The 22,933-nt window shown below is 44.4% G+C and overlaps 1 protein-coding gene across 1 annotated transcript in view; it reads left to right on the top strand.

Annotated features, from left to right (window-relative positions):
• Window positions 1-22,933, top strand: part of LOC114258919 (3-hydroxyisobutyryl-CoA hydrolase-like protein 1, mitochondrial) — a 48,734-nt gene that overhangs the window by 3,947 nt on the left and 21,854 nt on the right. Inside the window, exon 6 of the mRNA XM_082871957.1 lies at window positions 7,030-7,109. Within this exon, the coding sequence (XP_082728083.1) occupies window positions 7,030-7,109 (80 nt within the window). The remainder of the gene's footprint in view (window positions 1-7,029; window positions 7,110-22,933) is intronic.

Here is a 22,933-nt window from a genome sequence, read left to right as displayed (position 1 = left end):
GGTGTTGTGGGGGCACAATGCATAATGTAAGTTCAATGTAGTATGGGAAAATGAGGGAAACAAGGATTTTAGATGAGCTAGAGATTACAAAATTGACTACTTTGCTCTTGGATAAATGATCACAAGGAGAGGCAGATTTGGGAGGACTTTTGGTATAGGCTATGAAGCGCGGACACGGATACGAACACGGACACGGACACGAAACACAACAATTTCAAAAAAATGGGGACACGGACACGGCAAATTTATTTATTAATTTTTAAATATATATGTATTTGCAATGTAAATTAATATTATGTTACCAAACAATCAAAATTAATAAAACTAATATTAATTTAATGTATATATAAAAGTCACCACATTTGAATAAATAAATAGAAAAAGAAAAAAAAAAAAACTGATTTAAAGAGATATATAATATATTTATTATAGATAGATAAATGATATATAATAGTATATTTAGGGGTTGTTTGAGATGTTCTAAATAAGTGCACTTTTTGACTTTTTATGAAATATGGGTTGAGTATGGGTTAAGTTTGAAGTGATGCAATAGAGAGGTGATGTGACTTAAATAAGATGATGTGATTTAAATAGAATAGTGACTGTTTGACTTTTTAACTTTTTTAGTATATGCCAAACAAGGCCTTATTATAGATAGACAAAGGATAGAAATGTGAAAGAGAGAGAGAGAGAGATGACTAGTTAAAAAAAAAAAGATAGGGAGACAACAAGAAAGAGAGAGAGAGACAATGACACAGAAGACGAAGCGAGAAAGAGAGACAACGATGATAGAAGAAGAGACAGGGAGACAAAGATCAGCAAGACAGAATGAGAGAGATCGATTGATCGAATGCCTTCCTCGAACAGGTTCTTCGTTTCTCCTCTCTCTCTCTCTCTCTCTCTTATTTATTTATATATTTTTCTTTTGATTTTGGATTAGGTTTCTTTTTCTCTTTCTTCGGATTAGGTATTCGATTTAGGACTTTCTGTGTCCCCTTCCGTGTCCCCTACCAAAAAAACAAAAAAGGGACACCAAATTTCATGTCCAGTATGTGTCTGTGGTGTGTCCCCGTATCCGACATCACTACGGCACCAATTCCACCATGTCCGTGCTTCATGGGTTATAGGATTATAGTTTTATGGAAGATATGGGAAAGTGCACCCGATTCTTATATATTAAGTTGAAACTACTATTGGTTTTTACAATTGTAAGGAAGGGTAAGACTATTGTGTCCACAAAAAAACAAAAAACAAATACATGAGACAAATATTTGGGGATTGTTGTGAGCTTGGAACAGTTTTCGGAGACAATAATTAGGGTGTGGTGTGTTCTTTTAGGTGCCTGGGTTGGATGTTTGTGGAGGGGAAGGCTTTGGGCTCCTAAAAATGGAATTTAAAGAGGGAGTAAAGATGGAAACAGATTTGATTGGAAGGTTGAAAGGCCAATAAAATGCAAAATGTTTAAGTAAACAACAGAAGTTAGACATCATGTCGGATTCTGTAGTGATCACATAAGATTAAAACTGTATCTCACAGCACTGAGAGAGCTGTAAAAGCTTCTGACATTAACTTCTAAGTAATCTTAATAGTCAAAAAAAGAAAGAAAGAAAAGAAAAACGAATGTAGGCTTTAGTCCTAACTCTAGTGGAAATGGGAGTCCACATTTTTCCTATAGACCTATTGAAGTTCACAATTAAACATCATTAATGGAGGTGCAAGTGCAACCCATAGACCACACTATAGGTCATGTTTAGGATATCTTGAAACTGCATACAAAAAAAAAAAAAACAGAGAGAAAAATACTGCTAAAATTAAAGCAAGTTCAAGTAGAAAGATATTGATAGAATATTATATTATGAGAATTGAGAGGTCACTCTCTGAAAAAAAGAAAAAGAAAGAAGAGATGAAATATAGAAACAAGGAAAGAAAGAAAGGGAAAAATAAGTCTATTAAGAGAGGTGACAGTGACCCTCTTACTTTCTTGAAGTGAAAAATCTTGTGTTGTGCCCCTTCAATCTTTAGTTGATCAGCTCTCGAACCAAGCTCCAAATTTTCCCCTTTCTTTAAATTTGCTCATTTTTGAACTTCTTATGTGCCACATTTGATTTACTTTGCAGAATAGGATAGACGTGAGTGCAGCTAGAGCAGAGATACAATTTTGTAGAAGAGGCAAAACAAGTTAGTCCTTGTAAAATAAATTGATATTGTAAAATAAATTGATGTATTATTATTGATTGATATATTGATGATTACAAATGGTTCCTTATATAGATGTAGGTGTAGTGGATGGTGGTAGTGATGTAGTGGGTTAGGTTTAGTGGAGTAGGTGAGGTGGTAGGTGATGTAGAATTCTAACAGCCCCCCGCAAACTCAAGGAGGATAGAAACTAGCCAACTTGAGTTTGGAGAGAGGAACAAAACAAGAAAATACATAAAAATAAAAAAGGATAGGAGACACTGTATGGTCGTGTCAGACCGTTGGTGAAGGCACTGTATGGTGGTGTCATAACATTGTAGAGGACACTGTATGGTGGTGCCATAACGGTGTAGAGGACACTGGATGGGGGTGTCATAACATTGTAGAGGACACTGTATGGTGGTGTCATAAAGTTGTAGAGGACACTATATGGTGGTGTCAAACCGATGTAGAAGACAGTTTATGGGGTCATGTCGGACCGTTGTAGAAGACAGTTTATGACAGTTGTTGTGACAGTTTACGGAGTCTTGCTGGACCCTTGTAGAAACTAACCGGAATCAATGTCGGGACAGTTTACAGAGTCTTGTCGGACCCATAAAGGAGCTAACCGGAATCAATGTCGGGACAGTTTACAGAGTCTTGTCGGACCCATAAAGGAGCTAACCGGAATCAATGTCGGGACAGTTTACAGAGTCTTGTCGGACCCTTAAAAAGTCGCACCCTCAAAAGGTGTGCCCAATCTTTCAAAAAGGCGTGCCATCAAAAGGCGTGCCCAATTCATTAAAAGGTGTGCCGGACATGATGGCGAGGCACGTGGGCGCCTTGGCTTGCGTGCCCGTTTGTCGGCTGGTGGCAAGAGGCGCGCGATGCGCGTGGCTGCCTCGGCTATAAGACGGAGGCTGAGGCTGAGGCAGAGAAAATCTGCAAAAAACCTCTGAAAAAAACTTCGTTGTGCTGAGAGAGAGAGTCTAAAAAACTCTTCGTTGTGCTGAGAGAGAGAGTCTGTAACACTCTGTTGCGAGAGATATTCGGTAACACTCTGTTGCCCAGAAAATGGCTTCATCATCTTCCCGCGGGCTGCTCACCCTCTTTCCCGACCTCAACGAGGCAACGAGAGAGAGAACTGGTGCGGTGGCACTGGAAACTCAACCAAGCGCCCCGGAGTTTGCTCCGTTGAACTTTCCGATGCGATCGGTGGAGCAAAGAATGGCAGTGCAGTCGGATGTGGAGGCCAATCAGTATACTCTGAAGGCATGTGTGGAAAGCATGACGGCGGTCACAAACTTGTCGAACCGGCTGCAAAGTAGGACAAATGAGGTGCAGCATGTAAACTCTCAGCTGGCTCTGCTCCAACGCATGTATAAGGATGCGCGAGCAGAGATAAGTGTGCTAAGGGCAGAAAACAAGGAGCTGAAGCGGAAGGCCACCGTGATGTTCCGATTTGGAGGGCCGCCATATGCTGCAGTGGAGGAGTATGGGGGAGTGATCATGCCCAGTGGAGTGGGAAACACGGAGGCAACACCGGCAAGGGCCGCCCAGGACGGAGGCAAGAAGAAGAGACCGGCGGCAGAGTAGAGAAGAAAAATCCCACCTGTGGATGTGGGTGGTTTGTTTTTTTTTTTTTTTTTTTTTTTTTTGTATGTGGAAACATGGTGATCGGGGTGAGCCCCGACATGAATAAAATGAGTTTGGTGTGCAGATCTTCCTGCGCCTTTTTTTTTTTTTTTTTTTTTTTTTTGACGGAAGAGAGGGTGATGCTCACGAGTTGTATAATAAGGAAAATTGATGGAAAAAGAAAGATAATAAAAAAATAAAATAAAATAAAACAAAACAAAATAAAATAAAAGTAGGATTAGTGGAAATATATTATAATAAATATATATATATATATTTATTTAAATAAGAAAAGAAGGAAAGAACGTGGGTGCAAAAGTGTGAAAGAATGTGGGTGCACATGGTTTTGATTTTATGATACATTATTTTAATATATATATATATATATATATATATATTTAAAAAAAAAAATGTGCAAAGCAAGTTGTGTGTCGGTTTCTTTTCAAAGAAGATGGAGTAAACATAATAAAAAAAAGAAAAAGAAAGCTAAGTGGGTTTTCAAAGGATGGAATAAAATAATAAAAAAGGAAAAGTTTGTGCAGAACCATCAAGTTCCTGATTTAAGAAGTCTAAAAGAAGAGAGTGGGGTGAATAAAGTAAAAAACATAATATAAATTAAAAATAAAAAAAGGGGTAGTAGGGAACTGAGTGGTGCACGGCTCATCCTCGGCAATGCCATTGGGAAGGCTCCAAAAGATAAGATATTCAAGAAGTACATTAAGATAAAGCTGCAACTTGGTAACATAGATTGGGAGAGATTGGGAGAGAATCACATGGCTTCTTCCACCTCCATCTCCCACATCTTGGCTGTTAAAACTGTTCTGCCACCACAAGGGGAAATCACAAGCTCACTGATGAAGTTCTTCCTAATTCAAAAGAACGGAGAGTGACAGGAATAGTCAGCCCAGTCAAAGATCAAGGCCACTGCGAATCTTGCTGGACTTTCAGCACCACAGGGGCTCTGGAGGCAGCTTACAAGCAGGCATTTGGAAGAGCAATCTCTCTATCAGAACAGCAGCTTGTGAATAGAAAGCGATGGGAAATAATAGTAAGGATTTATCAGCAGATCAGCAGCGTGGTCATGGCGGTGGTAGTGCAGTGGTGGCTGAAACCGCGAGTGCAGTAGGGAAGAGAGCCGGCTGATGCTGACTTCTGCTCGATTACCATTGATGGAAGTTCGGACAAAAATATATTGCAGCAGCGGTGGTCCACGGACTGCACAGGAGAGAGACTGTGAGAGTTTTGTGCTTGGACAGCAGCTGGGGAGGAAGCACATGCAGAGTGATCAAGGTATGTGTAGAGGTCCGGCGGGCGGCCAAGGCGAGACTGCCGCCCGCCGGTGAAGCAGAATGACTAGGTTGTTAACCTTGCTCTGATACCATGTAAAATAAATTGATATTGTAAAATAAATTGATGTATTATTATTGATTGATATATTGATGATTACAAATGGTTCCTTATATAGATGTAGGTGTAGTGGATGGTGGTAGTGGTGTAGTGGGTTAGGTTTAGTGGAGTAGGTGAGGTGGTAGTGGTGTAGTGGGTTAGGTTTAGTGGAGTAGGTGAGGTGGTAGGTGATGTAGAATTCTAACAGTCCTCTAGAAAAACGTTACTATTATGAGCATGGAAACACTCTCAAATTAATAGTAACACTTGTAGATATATAGGTAGGAGAAGTACCTCTGCAAATACAAGTATCTCATTAGCCCCAAGAGGAAAAAAAAAATCTTCTAAACGTTGGCATGTTTAGTGAGATGAAGATAATGCAAGCTTCCCCTTCCCAGCTTAAAGATCATTAGGTTTTGATTGCCAAGGATATAGTAAGCCTTAAAATTATAAAGAAGCAATGGCAGCTCTTGACTCATTTAAATGGCTAAGGTGAGGGAAGAAGAAATAAACTCAAAAGGTGAGGGAAGAAGAAATAAACTCAATCAATAAGACTTAAGTGTGGGAATTTACAAATCTTCTTAAAAAGAGAAAATAAATTCAACAAGTTCTCAAGGAAGAAAAAATCTAAAGTCTGGTGGTTCTTTATATAATTACAAGGCCAGGCTTGTAGCAAAGGCTATATGCAAAAGCTAGGGATAGATTACTCAAATAAAATCTCATATAGTGATAGTAAAGCTTGTAGCCAAATGGATGTGAAGATGCATTCTTGAATAAGAAAAAGGAAAATTTTATATGGAGCAACTATATGAATTTACTAGGGAGGATCAAAGCGTTAATAAAAGAATCAGTGTGTGGTCTCAAACAATTATCTTTCAATGATATCTCACTTTTCAACAAACAATACTAGAAATTAGATACGAGATAATTAAAATGGATAACTGTGTATATATTTGGAAAAGTGTAAGAAAAATATATTACTTAAAATTTTTATATTATCATTAGGAAATGATGTGGATATGACTAATTAAACAAAATCTTATCTAGGATCAAAGTTTTAGATGAATTACACGGGTGAAGCAGTATATAGTCACTCGTCTTACAAGTCTAAGTAGCTAGGAATCTTCCCTATGGCTCATTTAGGGTAAATGAGCTAAGATTTGCTATGGAATGTGAAACTAGTGTTTACTTACTAGTTGAATGGAAAAAAGAAGGCAGAGGAGGAAAAAGAATCTGTTGCAGGCTTTTGGAGATTTGCTTCTCCATCCAGAGAATGTTGATAGCTTGATTTGGAGTGAACAGTTAAGTAAGGAGTCATTTATGGCATACTCAACAATCCTACTAATGCCACGTTGTTTGATGTTTCAAACTAGGGTGATTTGAGTTCTTTCTGGAGAATGGAATCCCAGTACTTGATTAGAAGAGTACCCATATGTTCTATATCACAAGATTTTGAATGATTCCCATCCTCCAATTGCTCGCAAAAAAACTCACCATTATGTAATTTCTTGGCATAATAAGGACATGTGTCATCACAAAACAAATAATGACGTATCTCACGGCTAGTCTCCTCTTCTATAATATTTTCTTTTGTCACAACCCACAAGTAGCCTTTGTAAATCTGCTTGTTACTCTATAATTATGAGTCAAATATGTTGTATATCAATATTAGCATTTGTATTCTCATTATAGCCATAAGTAATAGCTTCCACATAATACCTGGTATTAGATGCTTTACTCTTACTTTACAACATTATCTGTGTGTTTTTTGGACTTGAAAAACTTGATGCTCTTTTGTGAAGAATCTTATAATCTTTGTTTCACTCTTTGCAGGGAACATAGAAGACTGTAAGGAAATCTTTAGAACGTTATATAGTTTTATATACCTCCTAGGTACATATTTGAAGCCACATGTGAGTATTCATTACTTTCAAAGCATTAAAGGTTGAAATGTATAGTTGGCTATTGTTTTCATTTACAATACTTCACTATTCACAATAGTCCATTTAATACGGTCATGTGTAGACATTTTTCCATGAGATCCATGATCTGTAGATGCCTGACATTATGGCCCTGTTTGGCAAAGGATTTTTGGCTAAAATAGCCAACCAAGACAAAATAGGCTAAAATAGCCTATAAAACAAAATGTCATATTAAAACCATAATCATTTCAATTTTTCTCTCGCATCCATCAAATCAACTACAAAAATAAGCCAACCAACTTCCCACACACAACTTTTTTAACCAGGTTAAAATAGCTAAAAAGCCAACTAAAATAGCTAACTTCTCAAACAAGGCCTCTATTTACTTTGAAATCGTTGTATATGAATTCCACTCGTTTCATCTTTACTACCTTTTATATGCATCACTCTGGTCGAACAACAACACTTGTGCAATCATGCAATCGCTTTTCATCTCACCAAATTGGAGACCCATCATTCCCTTAATATATGATTATAGGGTTCATGTGAATTTGTGGTCTTTCCCCTTGTTCGGTAGACAAAGTGCAGGGGTGGGAGCAAGACTTGATGGAGACGAGAGAACTATAGAATGGGCTTCCAGAGTTCCGAGGGTCTGGATGAGGGTAGAGTGATTGATATGTGGGAGCACACTATTTGTTCCATCTTCACCTTTCTTGAATTGATTGGTCGTGTTTTGTGACAAATGATGAATATTTCGTGATCTAAATGATTCTATTAGACTAGTAGACCCGACTAGAGAACATAAGAGGTATAAATTAGATTGATGGGGCTGCCAACTCACTTATGGGATGGGGAAGTGCTTAGGGCTGTGCAAGCTTGTTGTGGGGGGCCTACATTGAAGTGGACAAAGGCACAACAAAGAGGGTCCATCTCCTGTGGGCTCTAGTGTTCGTTATAGACAACATCCGTTTGAATTTAGTGCAGGGCTAATGACATTCCAAATTTGGTTTGGGCTCAAGTAGGGTCGAGAATAGCTTGTTGGTTGAAGAAATCGTTGATTGGCTGTCAGAATGGAGAGAGGCGGTGGAGCATGGGAAGGATGCTATGGAATTGCTTGCGGAGGTATTGGTTTTCAAAAGTGGATAGCTGGTGTTGGTAGGAATGTGGTGGACATTGTGCCATGTCACCAGTCTGAGGCGAGTCAATTCAAGGTGTTAAGTTATCAATTTTTCTAAAAGCCTAAGCTGTTAGGAAATTTGCCTAACAATGTATATCAAGCTATCTAACACCCTCCCTCATGTGCAACCTTGTCTTGCATGTGGAGAGACAAACAGAGAACCAAATAGAAGGATAAGCAAACAAACGGGGATGTAATACCAAATGCTAACGGAGAGACTTGAACCTAAGACCTCTCTTAATCAAAGCTCTGATACCAATTTTTGCAAAAGATCTAGAAACAACTGCGTGCTTCTTACTCTTCCATGCTATAAGATGATCACTGAGAGGGAGATTTGCGCCAAGCTATGGCGCCGAACTGAATCGGCAAGACTTCTCAGGCTATCGCGTGTGGCCGAGCTATGTCGCTGACCGAGTGCGAAGACATACATATGCCCAACCGAGCTGTGCCTTGGCTAAGTATTCGGATCGGATCCGCAGTGGTGCGTCTGAACCGAGCCAAGCACAACACGGAATGAATTTAGACCGGGACAAAGGTCGGCATGCCTCGCGGCCAGTCAGTTCGGTTGGACCGACTTCTTACAGCTCGGCCGTACCGATCATGGCGGTGTTTCTTCCGAAGGGACAGGTCAGTCGTGATATCCCGATTGAGTGTGCCACCTGGACCAATGACGTGATGGAGGGGAAATCCACTCCTGGCACGCGTCAATACCATTTGGCAGTTCCACACATGTTGTTTGGAGGTTTTAGCCTTTACACGCGTAAGGTAGTGAGAGGGGAGCACTGCCACCTGTCCAGGGAAGGACAGCAGAAGTAGTGCGCGCATAATCCTCGAGGTTGAATGGCCAGCCTAGAAAAAGGAGGAATGGGGGACGTTGGAGGTAAGCAATCTGAACAATTTTCTCTCTCTCTAAAAGTGCTCTTTTCTTCTTCAAGTGGTCTAACTTGATCGTCGGAGGGACTATCCGGCAACACACCGCTGGGCAGCTCACCGTCTTTTTGTTTTCAGGCCAGGCGACGTTACGTGGAGCTTGAGATCAAGGAGTATGGAGTACAGAGGATATTTCGCCCCTGTACAATTGGCGCTGTCTGTCGGAAAAATTTGATACACAAACCTTGCTCTTCAAGCTTTTTCGACCGTTTCCATGGCTAACAATGATGAAACTCCACTGTTCGTCTTCGATGGTGTCACACCAGAGTCTGTTCGACGAAGAGAAGGCCCCCCTGCTATTCCAGCCATAGCGGGCCTGGAGACCTCTTCGAGAGGTGCGCGAGACAAACGCGCAAGGAGTATTGATCGCTCGAAGAGCCCAAAGGGCCGTCGGCGGCTGGGGGAGTCACATGCACACCGCCTGGAGCACAAACTTAAAGACCAGGATGCCCTCATTCGCAAGATGGCGGTTGAAATGGAGGTGTTGAAACGCCAGATCAAGGAGAAGGGTGTTGCTGGAGAGGCCAGCCTCAGTGAGCGCACCCCGTCTCCTCGTTCTGGCGGCCGCCGCCGAGAAAGGATGCACTCTCTCTCTATCACCAGAAACTATGGGGTCGGGGACTTCGACCCACAGGTGGGCAAATCTCACACTCGCGACAGCACCTACCGTCCCTCACGCCCATCGTCAACGTCGTGGTACTCTTTTTCCGCCCGTTCGGGAGACCTGAGGGATGTGTTGGAGGAGAGGGCTCGCTGTAGGGAGACTTAGAGATTGCCGGCATTGCAGAGCTAAGAAGCACAGACACTTCTAGGAAGGTGACGTATCCGTGTCGGGTACGTGTCGGACACCGACACTCTTTGGACACTCTCAGGACACGTGTCCGACACTCTTCAAAACGTGTCCTATTGTTTAAAGACTTAGACACTCTTTGGACACTTGAAGGACACACGTGTCAATCGTTTAAACACACGTGTCTAACGATTAGACATACGTAAAACTAATTATAAGTTTGAACAAAATAACTTAAGATACAATAATAAAATAAAAACCATATAAATTTATAAGAATTAGTGTCATATTGCATTTTTTATTATCTTTAAATGATATATTCATATATATATATAACATATAATAAATATATAAAATTATATATTTCATGCGTGTCTTCCTCGTGTCGTGTCCTGCATTTTTTTGAAAATTAACGTGTCGGCGTGTCCGTGTCGTACTCGTGTCGTGTCACGTGTCCGTGTCCATGCTTCTTAGTTGCAGAGGCTAAGCTCCCGAACCCGTTGTAGTGAGGAAGTGGCAATGTCCGCACCCAGAGTGGTGGCCCCAGCGCTTGTGGACAAAGAGCTAGCGAGACTTACAGCTACGCTGCTGTCTCCAGAGATCGAGAGCACACCACTTCCTGCCGGATTCCACCAGCCTAAGTTCACGTTGTACGACGGCAAGACGGATCCGTACATGCACGTGAGTCATTACCGGCAAGTAATGGCTGGACACCGGCGCAATGACGCCTTGATGTGCCTCATATTCCCAGCAAGCTTAGGAGAACTGGACCTGAAATGGTTCGAACGGCTTCCGGAGGGGAGTATCGAGGGATGGCAGCAACTAGCGGAGGCCTTCATCACCAGATTCAAAACCAACACTCGAACGCCAAAGGAGGTCGACCATCTCCTGGGCGTCAAGATGGAGTCTGGAGGTTCGTTGAAGGCATACAATGCGAAGTACTGGGAAACTTACAATGAGATTCTCGACTGCCCCACCAATCTGGCGATTATTCAATACAAGTGTGGTCTCCCAGTCGGACATAGGCTACGAGATTTGCTTACAATGCACTAGCCCGCAACCATGGAGTCTTTAATGCAACGAATCAACGAACACATCCATGTGGAGGATGATGTCGCCTCCGCAACCGAGAAGGCTAATCTGGTCGCAGCGGACAGAAGAATGGCGGGGAAGGTCCACTCGGTGGGGCAGGAGGACAACCGCCGAAACGACCGATCAAAAGATCAACGTCGTGGCTCAAACCGCGATGATAGAAACAAAGGTCGCAGAAATGACCGAGCTAACGCTCCCCGTAATGAAGAGGAAGATGCCAAGAGAAAATTGAAAGTGTGAACCGGTATCACCACAGTCTTTAAAATCCCTATTTACCGCATCCTGAGTGAAATCCGAGGTGAACCTTTCGTTCGTTGGCTGGCCAAGTTGGGGAGTACACAGAGAGGCTTCAACTCAAGATATCGCTGCACCTTCCATGAGGAACGGGGGCACCAAACGGAGGATTGCTTGCCGCTCAAACAACATTTGGAGGAGCTGGTGGCGGCGGGACATCTAGACCAATACATAGATGGGGGCATGAAAGCCACTCCACTGAGATAGATCGAACCAAACGGCCTAGCCGCCCTGGACGCAGCGCCACAATGTGTAATCAATGTCATCCATGGCATCATTGAACCGGCAAGGGTCTGCGAGCTGAGAGGGATGATTAAGAAAGCCGAACACATGAGAGAAGTGCTCTCCGTTCAGCCCGCTGTGAAGAAAGGGAAGACCGAAGAGAAGGATATCCTTACCTTTTCAAGTAAGGACTTGGAGAGAATTCAAATGCCCCACAACGACACCTTGGTAGCGACTCTTCGCGTCAAAGACTTCGACATCAAGAGGATTTTGATAGACCAGGGGAGTTCGGTCGAAATCATGTATTATGACGCGTTCAAACAAATGAAGTTGGAGGACAAGGACTTGGCCCCTGCAACGTTTTCATTGGTTGGCTTTAACTCTCAACCAGAATGGCCGATCGGAAAGATCATACTGCCGGTCAGAGCGAGATCAGTCACGAAGCAAGTGGAGTTTTGGGTGCTTAAAGTCCCATCGACCTACAACTTAATTTTGGGCAGGGGCTGGTTGCACGCCATGCAAGCAGTCGCGTCAACCTACCATCAGGTTCTACGCTTCCCAACGCCAACCGGGCATGTAGAAGAGGTTTGGGGAGACCAGGTAATGGCAAAACAGTGCTTCGTTGTGGTAAACGGCAGCCGAGCCGCCAAAGGCTTCGTTCAAATGATAGAGGGCCTGGAGGGAAAGGAAGTCCTGGAAGACGTAGGAAGAAAGGCCGAGGAGACATTAGTTGAAGATTTGGTGGAGGTGCGCATCGACGAGAACGATCCAACTAAGTTCTTTCTTTTGGGATCATCCTTGTCCAGTGCCGAGCGACTCGAATATGTCGACTTCTTGGTTTCCAACATAGAAGCTTTTGCATGGACGCCTTACGATATGCCTGGCGTTGACCCTAGCTTCATTTGCCATCAGTTGAATGTCTTCCCAGATGCACGACCGGTCATCCAGAGGACATGATGCTCGGCTTTGCACCATGCCGAGATAGTGGCGGAGGAGGTCAAGAATCTGCTAGAAGCAAATGCGATAGAAGAAGTACAGTACCCAAGGTGGATCTCTAACACAGTAGTAGTGACAGAAAAACGGTAAATGGCGGGTGTGCGTTGATTACAAGACGGTAAACCGTGCATGCCCAAAGGATAGCTTTCCCCTCCCGAGAATCGACCAGCTGGTAGATTTAACTGCTGGCCATCAGAGGTTTAGCTTCCTGGATGCGTATCGTGGCTACCACCAGATAGCCATGTATGAACCAGACCGAGAGATCACTTCATTCACCATTCTAAGAGGCTTGTATTGTTACAAAGTCATGCCGTTCGGTCTGAAAAATGCCGGGGCAACTTTTCGGAGGATGGTCACCAAGATGTTCGCTCCCCTCCTGGGCCGCACTATGGAGGCTTACATCGACGATATGGTGGTAAAGAGCAAGGAAAAGTCTCAACACCTCGCCGACCTAACAGAGATGTTTGCTACACTTAAACACCACCAACTGCGTTTGAAAGCCTCCAAGTGCGCCTTCGGAGTTGGCACTGGAAAGTTTCTGGGTTTTTTGGTCACAAATCGAGGAAGTGAAGCCGACCCTTCCTAAATCAAGGCGATACAAGAGCTGGAGCGCCCAACTCCACGAAGGACGTGCAACATCTTGTCGGGATGGCAGCCGCGCTGAACAGATTTATAAGCCGGTCTTTAGATCGTTGCAGGCCCTTCTTCAAAACTTTGAGGGCCAAGTTCTTCTGGGATTACGAATGTGACCGTGCGTTGGCGGATCTAAAAGTATACCTTTCCTCAGCCCCTATCCTAGTCACACCAAAACCGGGCGAAGAACTGTATCTCTACTTGGCAGTCTCTCAACATGCGGCGAGCGCCGTCTTAGTCCATGCTGAAGGTACCCAACACCTTCCTATCTTCTACGTAAGCAAGACCTTGCTCCCAGCGGAATTAAGGAATTTGTCGCTAGAAAACTTGGCCCCTAGCCCTGATGATGGCTTCCAGAAAACTAGCACACTATTTTCATGCCCACACAATAATTGTGCTAACCGAGTTTCCACTTAAGGTGCTCTTTGAAAAGGCAGACTTTACTGGGAGAATTTTGAAATGGGCCATAGAATTGGGGCAATACGACATCAAGTTCCAACCGCGTACCGCAATCAAGGCTCAAGCTCTTGCGGACTTTGTGGCGGAGTTTGCCCCTGGAATGCATCCGGTTTGCCCGGTTGATTTGGCTAGTGCGGATTTGGCATAGCCCATGGTTCAGGCAACAAGGACAAGTGGTGGATCACAAATGGAAGAAGGGCAAATGAAAGCCGAAGTGGAGAAGCCGGACAACTCATCGAAAGACAAGCCCAACCGAGACATGGAAAGAGACCAGAATGAACCAACCTGAACCTTGGAGTTGAGCAGCTCCCAAAACCCATCGGACTGCTGGAAGTTGTTTATTGGCGAGATGTGGAAGCTCTTCGTCGACGGGGCCTCCAACAGACATGGCGCCGGGCTGGGTATCGTGCTGACTTCCCCGGACGGGCTGGTTATCGAGCAAGCAATCACGCTCGGCTTCCCGGCGTCTAACAATGAGGTGGACTATGAGGCCCTCCTTGCTGGATTGAAAAGTGCATTAAGAATGTAGGCGTCGGCTCTTACGGTATTTAGCGACTCCAAGCTGGTGGTCAATCAGGTCTTTGGGGAGGTATGAAGCCAGGGATGAAAGAATGACCAAATATCAGGCATTGGTGCGCGCAGAAATCAAAAAGTTCGCCGCAAATAAGAGTGGAACAAATCAACCGTGAAGAAAACAACATAACTGACGAATTGGCCGGCCTTGCATCCACGTAAACAACTTTCCCCAATCCTTTGATGATAGAATTTCTACCTCGGCCTAGCATTGAGGAACCAGAAGTGTCCGAAGTACTCTGCGCCGACTTGGGACCATCCTGGATGGACCCATCATTGCCTTCCTAAAAGACAGAATTCTACTAGAAGAAAAGAAGGCGGCCAACAAAATCCGGGCCAAGTCAGAACGGTTTTGGCTCTCTCCATCTGGAGCCTTATAGAAGAAGTCTTTCACTGGGCCGTTGCTGAAGTGCGTCCTCCCCGACAAGGTGGAAGCTTTCCTCTATGAGATTCATGAAGGCATCTGCGGGAGTCATATTGGGGGAAGATCTTTGGCCTACCGAGCAATTTTCCAAGGTTATTGGTGGCCGTGCATGCAGGCGGACGCGCAGAAATACGTTCGCAGGTGTGAAAAATGTCAAAAATTTGCTCACCAAATCCACCAGCCGGCCAGAGAGTTGCTCCCCCTTACAAGTCCTTGGCCGTTCGCGCTTTAGAGGTTGGATATTGTGGAACCACTCCCAACAGCTCCGGGCAACCGCAAGTTTTTCATCGTTGCTACCGACTACTTCACTAAGTGGGTTGAGGCCGAGCCATTGACAACCATAAAGGAAAAAGATGTGAAGAAGTTCGTTTGACAAAATGTCATCACTCGCTTTGGTATACCGAAGGCCCTCATCTCGGATAATGGCACGCAGTTCGATGGGAAACTCTTTCGCGGATTTTGCGAGGAGTTAAAGATCGAGTTTTACAACTCAACACCGGCCTACCCTCAGTCAAATGGTCAAGCAGAAGCCTCAAACAAGACCATCCTGGACGGGCTGAAGAAACGGCTAGAGAAATCCAAAGGGAAGTGGGCTGAAGAACTCCCCAACGTGCTCTGCGCATACCGCCCCACGCCAAGACGTTCGACTGGGGAGACACCATTTGCCTTGGCCTATGGCATGGAGGCTGTCATCCCACTGTAAATCGGCATGCCAACCATCCGGTCTGAAAGTTTTCAGCCAGACTCGAACAATGAAGCAGTGGCCTTGGAACTTAACCTGGCTAAAGAAAGGAGGGAACGGGCGCTAATCCACATTGCAACCTACCAGCAAGAACTCTCCAGGAAATACAACAAGACCATGCATCCGAGGCTATTCAAGATCGGAGACTGGATCTTAAGAAAGGTGATGGGCAACACGGTGACCCCTGGCGAAGGCAAACTGGGTGCAAATTGGGAAGGGCCGTATAAGGTAACTGGCCTGGCAGGCAAAGGGGCATACCATCTGGAAGACTTAGATGGTAAAGCTATCCCCAGACCATGGAATGCAGCTAACCTTAAGATTTTTTACTTTTGAAATGTAATCGTTTTTGAACCTTTAGTCTTTTGGCATTTAATGTAAATCGCCGGCATGTAATGAGAGATAGCCCTACTTATATTATGTGTTTTAACCTTTAGCCTTTTTACCTTTAGCCTTTTCTCTTATATTATGTGTTTCTGCACAATGACATCACAAGGGTATTGGGCCACTATGGATGCTAGGGGCAAGAAGACCAACTTACACTGGGCCGAGCTAACTTTTCCTCGCCGGTGTGGAGACAGGCCGTACAAACAGTTAGTGTTCTGCCCAACTTACATAAGGGCCGAGCTGATTTTTGCTCGCCCAAAATGAAATGTTGGTGTTCTGCCCCACTTGCATAAGGGCCGAGCTGATTTTTGCTCGCCCAAAATGAAATGTTAGCGTTTTGCCAAACTTGCAAAAGGGGCGAGCTGAGCTTGCTCGCCCAAATGAAAAATCGGCATATTGCCCAACTTGCAAAGCGCCGAGCTAGCTCTACTCGCCCAAGTGAAAAATCGGCATATTGTCCAACTTGCAGAAGGGCTGAGCTGGCTCGGCTCGCCCGAATTGAATATAAAATTTTCGTCCAACTTCCTTATGGGCCAAGCTACTTTTGCTCGCCCGACGAAAACGTTGGCGTTTTGCCCAATTTGTGTAAGGGCCGAGCTGATTTTGCTCACCTACACCACCCAAGTTTGTAGCCGAGCTAATTTTACTCGCCCGAGCTGGAACTTGTATTCAACAAACATTTCAAATCGAAGAAGATTTACTCATTATAACCGAGACAATAACGATCACACAGAAGTAGATACATAGCGGGCAAAGAGTTAAAGTTTTCATTGATTGAGAAAGTTGGATTACAAAAGTGGGGCCAAGCCCGGTTACATTCCAAAAAAAAAAAAAAGGGGGGGGGAAAACATCATCAGTCTAAATCTACGTGTGCAGCTTGCTCGGTCAATTCTGCCTCGGCCTCATCTGCCATAGAATCCACCTCCACGACAACCTCTTGCTCAGTTTCTTGATCTTTGGCCCCCTCAGAAGCTTCAGATGGAGGATTTTGCTCGGCAGGTTGCACGGTGGTTGCTTCTGCTATAGCTGTCTGATTAGCCTCTTCAATAAGCCTCTTCTGCACGGCGCTTGCGTAGGCGTGCAGGCGGCGGGCGGGTTTTGGAACAAGTCAGCGTCCTGACCAAGGCCAAGTTTTTCCACGGTGGCTTTCCAACTGCACTGGAAAAAGATGTTCTTCGTCCCCTGAACTTGCCGTTCGTAAGCCTTCTCGCCCTCCCCATAACCGCGGTCTTCAGCATCCTCGACCTCCTTATCCATCTCGGCTTTGTGGGCGTTGCGGAGTTTACGCAGCTCGGCGATGTAGCGAGCCTTGGTCATCTAAAGGGCCCTCTGCTTCTCCTCATCTGCCCAGGCCAACCGTTCAGAGAGCTTGTCGTGCTCGAGTGCTGCTTCTTCTTGCGCGGCCTTCAGTTTCGCCAGCTCGGCCGTCTTGGCCTTGTTATCAGTTATGGCCTCCCGTAAACTTTTCCGCACGGCGATCATTCGCTCGTGGGCCAGGTAATTCCTCTGCGCGGCCTGCACAACGAACGAAAATGTCAGAACTCCACAACCGAGCAGACACTTGACAACAGGAGAACTTGCAAACTTACCAACACTATTGACTTTTCTGCCGAGCGGAGCACCTTCAGATCGGACAGCTCCTTGTGCTTCTTCATGTCGGCGGGAAGGACCAACCCTTTGGTCATGTTGAAGCCAAGAGAGTAATCCTTGTCCGCGTAGACTGAGTCCACAGTGGAGACAGCCCGACCTTTGTATGTTAACTCGGGCGACCAGACCGGGGAGGCATTGGATCGTGCAGATGGCCCGGTGATCGGTTGTTCGGTCTGGTCCCCCAAGTCGGTAGAAGCATGCTCGGTTGAATCCTCATCTGCCAGATGTTGCTCGGTCTGATTTTTTCTCGGCCTTTTCTTTGACCGACCTGCAGCTTGTTCGTTGGCCAGAGCCAGCACAGCCCCCTCCTCTTGCACGGCCGGCGTGGATGAAGTTCCCCCAGTGGCCTCCGGTGGCAGGGAGTCGCTCTGCTCGCCGGTGATCATCGATTTGATAGCCTGGATTTTGGCCATCTCTTGCTCGGTCGTTAATGGAACTAGTCTGATTTGGGGTAGGTTGGGATTTGGTTCTGGAGAAGGCGCCCGTAGGAAGTCGGTCACCCTGCTCCTACATGGGGCTGTGTAGCGATAGCTTGGTTCAAAGCCGAGCAGCTTGTGTGATTCCCTTTCCTCGGCCGGATGCCGTAATGCAACCCTAATAGCCTCCTGGTTTGCACGGGAATAATCGTCGGCCAAGAGCTTATAATCTGCAAAAAGAAGGCAAGTGTTAGATCGGCAATAAGAAGACCAATGCAGAAAGAAAATAATATGATTCGCCGAGATGCTCACCGGCACTCCCAAAATCTTTCCTAATGTACCAACCCGGTATGGGCGCCTCGGTGTCTTCGTAGTGACCGGACGCCCGCAAGAAGTCGTTATCGTTGGTTTCTTTGTCTGGATTACCTTCGATGAGTTTTGCCCGACCTTTTCTGACCTTTAGATATCAGCAAAACCCACCTTTATTTTTGCTAAGACTATATATCTCGGCAAGACTGAGATTTAGACCGAGTACATTATTCAGCGTGGCAACGCCATTTATTATTTTGTATGTGTTGTTGGACACTTGGGTCAGACAAAGCTTGGTCTGCCTCAAAAACTCGCAGATCAGGGGCTGGACCAGGAAACGTAGTCCTCCTTCCACTATGGACACCACCATGAAGGGGCATTTGTCCAGCTCGCCCCATGGGGTGTCTCCTTTCTTGGCCAGCTCTAGATGGACATCGTCCGGAATACGATACTCCCTACGAAACTCGGCCAGCGCCCCAGGAGTGTCAACCATAAACCGGTACTTCCCCATCTATCCCGGTTATAATTATTTGAGAATTTTGGTCGTATCTCGGTAAAATTTTTGTGGTTGTTTGCTCGGACTTTGAGCCTCACCGGTTATAATGCTGGCGGACCTTGTCGGTCCTAGTTGGTTCTGCATTATTAAAAAATAAGTCCATGTATTAGCTCGGCATAGATTGTACGGCTCTTATGAGGGAATTCCTAGCTCGGTTAGAGTTCTTGGAGCGTCTGACCGGTTCTATTCTCCTATCTCGGTGCAACTATTTGGCCGTTTTGGTCTTCCTAGTTCGGTTCTGGCTCCCTATTTTTAGCACGGTCGCGGCCTCAACGAGAAACCACAAACCAGTTTTTGCTCGGCTGAAGTCTTATCTATGGGTCTAAATGATGGATTTAGCTTGGTCTTACCCAGGGTTCAGGCTGTTTATCCTAAATATGGAATTTGTGCATTGAAACTTGGGGAAACAAGGGGCATGGGAGCCCCATCTGCTTCTCCGATTCCAGTTTTTCCTAGGGTGTACCAGTATTACCCCAAAGAGGGGGTACTGGTAGGATTCTAACAGTCCTAGGCAAGAACACGAAGAACGATGATAGAAAAATGCAAAGAGGGGCAGAAAAACTTACGGGTAATGGACGCCTGGGTAAGAACAGTAGACCTCGGGCTCATCTGCTACTTCTGAAAGATCAAAAATGGTCGAAGATAACTTGAAAGATGGCGATGGCGATGGCGATTTGGAGGCTAGGGTTTAGCTCAGGAGGGAAGATGAACAGTAGGGTTCATATGGCCCCTCACACGCGTATAAAAAGAGTGGGGGAACCCAATGGGCGGCAACCGTTTGAATTTTGCGCGTGAGGAAGACAGCTGTGGGGCTGCATAGGTCCAATGACATGAGGCCACGTGGCATCGAAAAGATGGCTCTGTCAGTACGGCTGTACGATCGATGACAAGACTACAGGCGCAATCCTCAATGACCGACCAATTCGGATAGCCCGGTCAGAATGATAATCCCAAATCACGCTCAGCTCGGATGGGATTAAGGGGCAATTGAGAGGGAGATTTGCACCGAGCTATGGCGCCGAACTGAATCGGCAAGACTTCTCGGGCTATCGCGTGTGGCCGAGCTATGTCGCTGACCGAGTGCGAAGACATACATATGCCCAACCGAGCTGTGCCTTGGCTAAGTATTCGGATCGGATCCGCAGTGGTGCGTCTGAACCGAGCCAAGCACAACACGGAATGAATTTAGACCGGGACGAAGGTTGGCATGCCTTGCGGCCAGTCAGTTCGGTTGGACCGACTTCTTACAGCTCGGTCGTACCGATCATGGCGGTGTTTCTTCTGAAGGGACAGGTCAGCCGTGATATCCCGGTTGAGTGTGCCACCTGGACCAATGACGTGATAGAGGGGGAATCCACTCCTGGCACGTGTCAATACCGTTTGGCAGTTCCACACATGCTGTTTGGAGGTTTTAGCCTTTACACGCGTAAGGTAGTGAGAGGGGAGCACTGCCACTTGTCCAGGAAAGGACAACAGAGGTAGTGCGCGCACAATCCCTGAGGCTGCATGGCCAGCCTAGAAAAAGGAGGAATGGGGGACGTTGGAGGTAAGCAATCTGAACAATTCTCTCTTTCTCTCTGAAAGTGCTCTTTTCTGCTTCAAGTGGTCTAACTTGATCGTCGGAGGGACTATCCGGCAACACACCATCGGGCAGCTCACCGTCTTTCTGTTTTCAGGCCAGGCGACGCTACGTGGAGCTTGAGATCAAGGAGTACGGAATACAGAGGATATTTTGCCCCCGTACAATCACCATAGAAAGTACAAAAGCCAGAAGTAGAATGTTGATTAGTTCTAAATCCTGCATAGTCAGCATCAGTGAAACAAGAGAGCTAAGATTAAGGAGCGGTTGTAAAAGAATTATCCCAAGTCAAGAGAGGTCTTCAAATATCTCAAAATGTGATGAATCGCATCAAGATGTTCTGTACGAGGTACATGCATGAATTGACTAACAACACTGACTGCAAATGTCAAGTTAGGTCTAGTGTTATTTAAATAAATTAGACGCCCAACAAGACGCTGATACATGCCTGGATCCTCTAGTAACTCGCCACTCTTATGTGAGCTTGACATTGGGATCCATAGGAATAGAAGCTGGTTTACAACATACCAATATCCTGAAATAGGTCAAGAGTGTACTTTCTCCATGACAAGGTCTCCCTTACCTATCGCGCTTTTCTTGGCAAGCTTCAATCAGAGGCTATTCCTTGTTTTGTGTTAGAGGACCTTTAGAATCCAAAATGGGTGGAGGCTATGCAAACTGAGATAACATCTTTAGAATAGAATCATACGTGGGATCTGGTTCCTTTACCGTCTGGCGAGAATACTGTGGGTTGCAAATGGGTATTCACTATTAAGTATCTAGCTAGTGGCTCTGTTGAAGCTCACTTAGTAGCCAAGGGCTTCAATTTGGTATCAGAGCTTAGTGGGCTTGTAACGGGTGTGCCATTTGTCCGGCTACTATATGTTGTGGTTCAGGAGGGTGTGTTGGAATGTGTCCCACATTGCTGCCTGGAGGTGTCCCATCTGTGTTGGTTATAAAACTCCAGTTTCCCTCTCCTTAATACCTGGATTTTAAGGAGAAGTGTGGGTTAGGCTTTTCAATTCAAGGCAGAGAGGATTTTAGGCGGAACTCTTGGGTGCACATGCCCATAAGTGTGTAGAGTATTCAGGTTGAGTGTACAGGGTTCACCCCCTTTTCTGCATTTTGTTTTATAATGGTCCCATTAGGTATCACTTATAAGTTAGCTTTTATGATTATAGCCTTTTCAATTATTAGTTTCAAAGATTTAAATAAGTTGTAAATCTATATGGCGCAGCTTTTCATAATCTGTGAAAAAAAAAAGTTGAACCTATTTAGTTAAATAAGTTGTTACATAGTTTTTTGTTGTGCAAATGTCCAAGATATCCTCAAAAGTTATAATCAAAGCAAAAGAGATGGGTCTCTTTTGTCCATACCTATTTAGGAGGTTCAAATAAGCTAAAAGAGCTATGAATTGTAGCTGAAGAAAATCTCACTTTTTTTTTGACTTAACAAGTTGAAAAAGTCAAATAAGTTATAATCTAAAATTGCAACCAAACACCATTAGTCAACTTTTTTTTAATTAAATAAGCTAAATATGTTGACTTATAAATGGCTACCAAACAGGACCAACACTTCTTCTTACCAAAACAAAAAAAAAAAAAGGTCTGGTTTCTGTTATATTGGCTGTTCCATTTAAAGAGTGATGCTATACATAATCCCATTTCTTACCTCATTTTCTCACTCCAAGACACAAAGCAATGGGGCCCACGTCAATAAATGCACATGGGACCATTCACATGTGTCTATGAGTGAGAAAATGAGGCAAGAAATAGGATTTTATGTAGCATTTTCCACATTTAAATGTTAAGGAAATTGGCTTGGTATGGACATTCTTGGTTGTTGCAAATTGGGAAAACACTGCTAGAATTTCAGAATAACACTTGTTTTAGGATTTTGGGTTTTAGTGAAAATGCCTGTAAAGTAGGCAAAGCATGAGACTTATGGATGTAGGCTTTTAGGTTCAAGAATCAACATAATTAGTTGTTGATTGTAACTATCAAAAAGGTCTGCTTGTAGAGAATGAGAAAAGAGCAAGAAGAATTAGGGTAGTTTTCAGTCAGTTCTAGAATCCTTTAGGCGTCACATACTGTTATGATTATATCAGACAAATATGATTCTAAATAGCTTCAGAAACTTTCGAAAGTTCACTAAATTGATCTCTATCAAATTTGACAGGTTAACATTTGTATGTATAAGCTATTAGAGATCTTCTACCTCAACAAGGTAATTGATACTGACCTGACCTAAAAATATAAAAATAATAATAAAACTACAATGTTTGTAAACCTATATAAACCAAATAAAGATCAAATGTAAATAATATCCAATAATGTAAGGCCCAAAAGAATCCCATATAAAACTGGATCATTGGCATGTCACCTTAAGGAAACAATGAAATACAAGCAGACGTGAACTAAAACCTGATCATGAGATGGTGGTCTCTGCCTTGAAAGCAACATGTTTTCCAGTTTTTTTCTCTTATTGGAGTCTAATTTTTCTTAAACTTCTTATGGCCTGTATAAGTTATTATTTTGGGGGATAAGGGAAGGGGAATATAAAAGCTACTGTTTATTACTGGTTTGACCC

The sequence above is a fragment of the Camellia sinensis genome, chromosome 5 (genome assembly GCF_055761805.1).
Source record: "Camellia sinensis isolate YWXY chromosome 5, ASM5576180v1, whole genome shotgun sequence".
Taxonomy (NCBI): domain Eukaryota; kingdom Viridiplantae; phylum Streptophyta; class Magnoliopsida; order Ericales; family Theaceae; genus Camellia; species Camellia sinensis.
The sequence above is the reverse complement of the archived record's forward strand: the minus strand, read 5'-3'. Positions and strand labels throughout refer to the sequence as shown.